This window comes from Narcine bancroftii, chromosome 6 (assembly GCF_036971445.1).
Source record: "Narcine bancroftii isolate sNarBan1 chromosome 6, sNarBan1.hap1, whole genome shotgun sequence".
In the NCBI taxonomy this organism is placed as follows: Eukaryota; Metazoa; Chordata; class Chondrichthyes; order Torpediniformes; family Narcinidae; genus Narcine; species Narcine bancroftii.
This window is the reverse complement of record NC_091474.1, coordinates 24,200,704-24,206,703: the sequence shown is the minus strand read 5'-3', so window position 1 is coordinate 24,206,703 and position 6,000 is coordinate 24,200,704. Positions and strand designations below refer to the sequence as shown.

General features: G+C 44.8%; 1 protein-coding gene across 3 annotated transcripts in view; it reads left to right on the top strand.

Annotated features, from left to right (window-relative positions):
- Positions 1 to 1,622: 1,622 nt before the first annotated feature.
- gss (glutathione synthetase) overlaps positions 1,623 to 6,000 on the top strand; it is a 59,523-nt gene continuing 55,145 nt past the window's right edge. The window contains exon 1 of one of the 3 annotated variants that reach the window (XM_069884319.1): positions 1,623 to 1,710. Coding sequence is in view for 2 of the 3 variants with exons in the window: in XM_069884316.1 (XP_069740417.1) it covers positions 5,197 to 5,250 (54 nt within the window). In the remaining variant the exon portion in view is untranslated. Of the gene's footprint in view, positions 1,711 to 5,124; positions 5,251 to 6,000 lie in introns of those variants that run through there. The other 2 variants (XM_069884316.1, XM_069884317.1) reach the window with 2 other exon arrangements.

Below are 6,000 nucleotides of genomic sequence, written 5' to 3'. Positions count from 1 at the left end.
TGGAGGCGAATCCATGGACACTCAGTAACCCTTTTTATGCTAAAATCCCTTATTAAAGCCGGTTCAAATTTAAAAAAAAAGATGATTTTACCTACAATGAGGATCCCACATTGCCTTTGTGGAGAGCAGAGTCGGGAGCCGGCTTCCAGAGCTGAATGAGGCAGGGTGTGTGATGCAGTAATGCTGCCCGCCATTGTGGCGTCAAATATACGCAGAGGGAAGCGAAAGCGCCGAGTTCGCAGATGGGTTCAGCATTGTGTGTTTTTACACTGTTAATCTACTGAGTTGTACAGAATTGTGTGTTTTCACTTTAAAAATCGTGCTTGAGTCACGGTCTGACAGAATCATTGCAACATCATCAGACCTCCCCTTTACAGTCACTTTCAGCAGCGTACATTTTATGGAGGAGGTAGAAGACCACCCCCACCCCGACCCCCGCAGGCCGATGGAAGCTGGAGCGTATTTCAGCCATCCATCTGCCTTTGGACCTTTTATGGAGGTAAGTGCAGTGATGTAAAGACGGAGAATCTCTGTCTTTACATTCACCTTTCTTTCTCTCTAAAAGGTCCTAGTGTCTCTGGGGGGAACTCTCTTTTCCTTCTCTTTCTCTGACTGTAAGGGGCACTGGGAAATTTCTGCTGATGGTGAATCTTTCTCTTCCTTCTGGCAGACTAAATCTAATTTTGTGTAATATTACATCTGACAACAGACTCGCCAAGGCAAATAGCGCCTTTGGAAGAGTACACAAAAGAGTCTGGAAAAACAACCAACTGAAAAACCTCACAAAGATAAGCGTATACAGAGCCGTTGTCATACCCACACTCCTGTTCGGCTCCGAATCATGGGTCCTCTACCGGCACCACCTACGGCTCCTAGAACGCTTCCACCAGCGTTGTCTCCGCTCCATCCTCAACATTCATTGGAGCGACTTCATCTCCAACGTCGAAGTACTCGAGATGGCAGAGGTCGACAGCATCGAGTCCACGCTGCTGAAGATCCAGCTGCGCTGGATGGGTCACGTCTCCAGAATGGAGGACCATCGCCTTCCCAAGATCGTGTTATATGGCGAGCTCTCCACTGGCCACCGTGACAGAGGTGCACCAAAGAAAAGGTACAAGGACTGCCTAAAGAAATCTCTTGGTGCCTGCCACATTGACCACCGCCAGTGGGCTGATAACGCCTCAAACCGTGCATCTTGGCGCCTCACAGTTTGGCGGGCAGCAACCTCCTTTGAAGAAGACCGCAGAGCCCACCTCACTGACAAAAGACAAAGGAGGAAAAACCCAACACCCAACCCCAACCCACCAATTTTCACCTGCAACCGCTGCAACCGTGTCTGCCTGTCCCGCATCGGACTTGTCAGCCACAAACGAGCCTGCAGCTGACGTGGACTTTTACCCCCTCCATAAATCTTCGTCCGCGAAGCCAAGCCAAAGACATCTGTTTTATTACATGACAAAAAAAAATCTTGAATGTTATCCATCTAATACTGGGAGAGTTCCAATGGCACTTTGGAGCTTGATCCTCACAAACATCAGGCTCTACCTCCAGCTTTTGCCTGTGCTACGGCTCAGATATCACAGACTGCAGCCAGCGACGCAGTGAGTAGCCAGCCCTTTCAGGGGTATCTAACACACATATCTGTTTTCCCCACTACAAGGAAGGGATGGATTATCCAGCAGCAAGGTGGAAGCTATAAGTAATGCAGAGGTAGAACCAATAATACAAGTTTATCATTATCCAATTACGCAAGTAAACCTGATGAACCAGTGTTCCCTGGTCATCGGTGCAAAACGTGCAGGCACACAACCAGACATTCAGACATTACACACATAGAGACGCACAATACACATGCAAGACAAGTATTCATAGATACAAATAAATAAATAGATAGTTCGTAAATAGACAATGGGAGCTGCAGTAGGCCCTTCGGCCCGTCGAGCCAGCACCGCCATTTTACAGATCATGGCTGATCACTACCATCAGTACCCCTTTCCAGCCTTATCCCCATAACCCTTAACTTCTTTGCCCACTAGAGTCTTATCTAACTCTCTTTTGAACATAATCAGCGAATCTGTCTCTACCACCCTCTGTGGCAGAGCATTCCACAGATTCACACTTCTCTGGGTAAAAAAATGTTTTCTCATCTCCGTCCTAAAGGGCCTACCCTGTATTCTTAAACTATGCCCTCTAGTCCTCGTCTCCCCCATCATTGGGAACAAGTAATCCGACTTCACCCTGTCTATCCCCCTGATGATTTTGTATACCTCAATCATGTCCCCCCTCATCCTTCTAAACTCCATCGGATACAAGTCCAGTTTTTCTAGCCTTTCAGCATATGTCAACCCCGCCATCCCTGGAACTAACCTTGTCAATCTGCGCTGCACACCCTCTATAGCTAGTATGTCCTTCCTCAAAATTGGAGACCAGAACTGGACGCAATACTCCAGGTGGAGTCTCACCAGGGCCCTGTACAACTGCAGAAGGGCATCTCTGTTCCTATACTCCAATCCCCTCTTTATGAAAGCCAACATGCTATTAGCCTTCTTCACAGCTTTCTGAACCTGCATGCTAGTCTTCAGTGACCGGTGAACAAGTACTCCCAGATCCATTTGCTCCTCCCCACTCCCTAGCTTGTCTCCATTTGAGCATATGAGCATTTGAGCAATATGAGCATCTTGGAGGGTGAGTGTGAGCAGTTCCTTTGGTCATTCAGCATTCTCACTGCCTGAGGGAAGAAGCTGTTCCTCAGCCTGGTGACGCCTGGAGGTGAATCTGCAGACACTCATTGATTATGGGGGGAACTCTCTTGCTTCTCTGTCTCTCTGATTGTAAGTCTGACTTCTAGAACTGCAAAAGGTGCTTAGGCAATTCCTGATGGTGGCGAATCTGTCTGCCTTGCAGCAGGCAAAAAGAAATTTCATGTAATACAACACTGTTTTATTACTATGATAATAAATTGAATCTTGAATCTTAAATCCCCCACACAACTGAAAGCACTTTCTGTTTCCTTGGCCATTGATCCCGCATTGAGCTGCTGCCACCAGGTGCCAGAGTGGCCCGATGAGATGCCGGAGCGACACTCCGCTGAGTTGAGGACATTTGTGTATAATAGCTCTAATGATATAGTATATTTATAGACACACTGTTGTCAGGGAAAACTGTATGATAGAAGCAAAGATATGGAGATGGACAAAATGATAGATGGACAAGGAGCAGTAGAGTAGGAGAAACAATGTTATTTATCTTTTTTGAATTTTAATTTTAATATTTCCAAGACTCATATAGAACATACATCATATTACATCATATAAATAGTATTTTAAAATGACAGTCTCAAATAGTTGCCCAAATCTCATGCTCCCGCACCCCCACGACTAACATTTAAAAAAATGGTGTTTGACCATGCCTTCATTAATTAGTTCGTATCTTCATCTTCAGGAATTCAACACTATTAACCTAACTATAATATAAACCTTTTCGGGGAAGTTAACTATATCCTTAAGCCAGTATGATTCAAATAAGGTTGCCATATTTTTTAAAAAAACTGTCATATTTCTTCCTAAGATTATAAGTTATCTTTTCTGGGAGCCCAACCTTGCATTTCCATATTCCAGCGAATAATAAGTAGGGAGGAATGAGACTTCCGTGTAACAGTCTTATATTTCCCAGCTACTGCTGGTACATCCTCATGGAATATATTTGATATTTTGAGAGTTTTGTGCCAATAACCATAAAATTGCTTAATAAATAGAGTTCTGGTTCCAATGGAAAATCCACATATAATTTTTGTCCAAATTTCTGCCAAGTCATACTAAAAGGATCTTAATTTCATGCATAGCTAGGCTGAAGGTATAAATGTTCCAACCTCCAGACCACACCTGAAACATGAGCCTAGAATTTCAGATTTTAAACCATGCAATTTTTGCGGTGTAAGGTATAATTGGCGCATAAAATACAGGCACCAAGAGCACGTTGGGAGAGTAGATGTAACCATCCTCACCCCCTCTCTTGGCATATTCGCGTGTTGGTTAATATCTCTCAAATTCTTGTCAGCTGTTTCACTTCAAGTTTCAATAGACAATAGACAATAGGAGCTGGAGTAGGCCATTTGGCCCGTCGGGCCAGCACTGCCATTTTAGATCATGGCTGATCATTACCATCAGTACCCCTTTCCAGCCTTATCCCCATAACCCTCAACTCCATTACCCACAAGAGTCTTATCTAACTCTCTTTTGAACATAGTCAGCGAATCCGCCTCTACCACCCTCTGTGGCAGAGCATTCCACAGATTCACACTTCTCTGGGTAAAAAAATGCTTTCTCATCTCCGTCCTAAAGGGCCTACCCTGTATTCTTAAACTATGCCCTCTAGTCCTCGTCTCCCCCATCATTGGGAACAAGTAATCAGACTTCACCTTGTCTATCCCCCTGATGATTTTGTATACCTCAATCATGTCCCCCCTCATCCTTCTAAACTCCAATGGATACAAGTCCAGTTTTTCTAGCCTTTCAGCATATGCTTCATCGAAGCAAAAAGAAAGCTGACTTTCTTCCCATGAGTGAAAAACCATTTGAACTTGTTTTCATTATATCAGTGTCGGTATAAGTCTTTATTTTAATCACCTCTGGGATGCACATGCAGGCACTGAGGTCACAAAACCTGCCCGGTAAGTCGTTTGTCGATTCACACCGCCATAAATGATTGGTGGGTGAACTCGGCTTAGGTCTTGGAACCCGGTCGATTTTGACCGGCTGTGCCCGGACTGACCTTTACACATGGCAGGGTGCCCGGGGGGGTAACGTGTCAAATTGCCCGGTTTACCCATTGTTCACCATGGTGTGAAAAGTCCTCATGACCCCTGCACATTCATTTGGAAGGAGTGTTTGGGGCCCTGAATGGTGGTGAGGGAGGAGGTGTGGGAGCAATTAGAGCCCCCTCCTGCGGTCACAGATGCACGTGCCAAGGGGACGAGTGGTAGGGAGGGAGGAGTGGTCGACTCCGAGATGGGAGCAGAAGTTTCTCCCCACTCAGCCCAGCCACTTCCTCATTCCGTGCGCCTCGCCTCCTTGACCCGACTTTGCAACAGCGTTACCCTGGCAACAGTGACGTCTGTCTTGTGTGAGGCCGCGCGAGTGGCTGGAGGAGCTGTCAATTAAGGGGAAAAGGAAGTAGCGGATCTCGGTCAGTGGCTGGATGATACACGGCAAGTTACCTGGTCTCATTAGGCCGGGAAGGATGGACAGTGAGGTAACCACGCTGATTTACACCCTGCCTGCGGAGTTTTAAATAGTGGGAATGATGTTACAATTGAGTTAAATCACCGGCTGGAATGTTATCTGTAAAATGGGGAATTCCTCTGATATTCAAGAATTGTTCTAACGTCGACGAATGTTACCCAGTTTTATAAGGAGCCTGACGTTGAAAGAAATAAACAAAAGTTGGAAGAAACAGAAAACTTTCTAAAAGTTCATGGAACAAAATGGTTAGGAGTTAAAGTTGCCAGTTATTTGAGGGGCGGGCATTTCCAGTTTTCTCTCTGGTCCTTGGGTTTGGAAGGGTACGGATACAAAACAATTAGTATTACCCACATTACTTAAATTATAAAGCAGTTTATCAAAACCGAGTGTCTCCTGTTTGACCCCTTACTTTGTTCTTGAATGCAAGATCATGATCTTAGTTGACTGTTTAGATCCCCCTTTTTGTGTACAAAAAGAGCTCACCAAAATCAGTTTGATGAAAGTAAATCCCAACTGCTTTGCTAATTATACATGCCACGTTCTGTGCAAAGATCAGTAACCAACTTGTGTCACTATGTTCAGTGACACTTAATAAGGTTTGACCGGCTGATGGTAAATATCTGCAATAAGAAGTACAAATTTAATCTGTCGAATACTTTGCCCACCTGATTTCACTGATGCATCAAGAAATCAGAACGCAGTAGTGTTCAAAAAAGGAAAACAGGTAGATTGTTTTTTTTTCAAAATTTTATTGATGCAT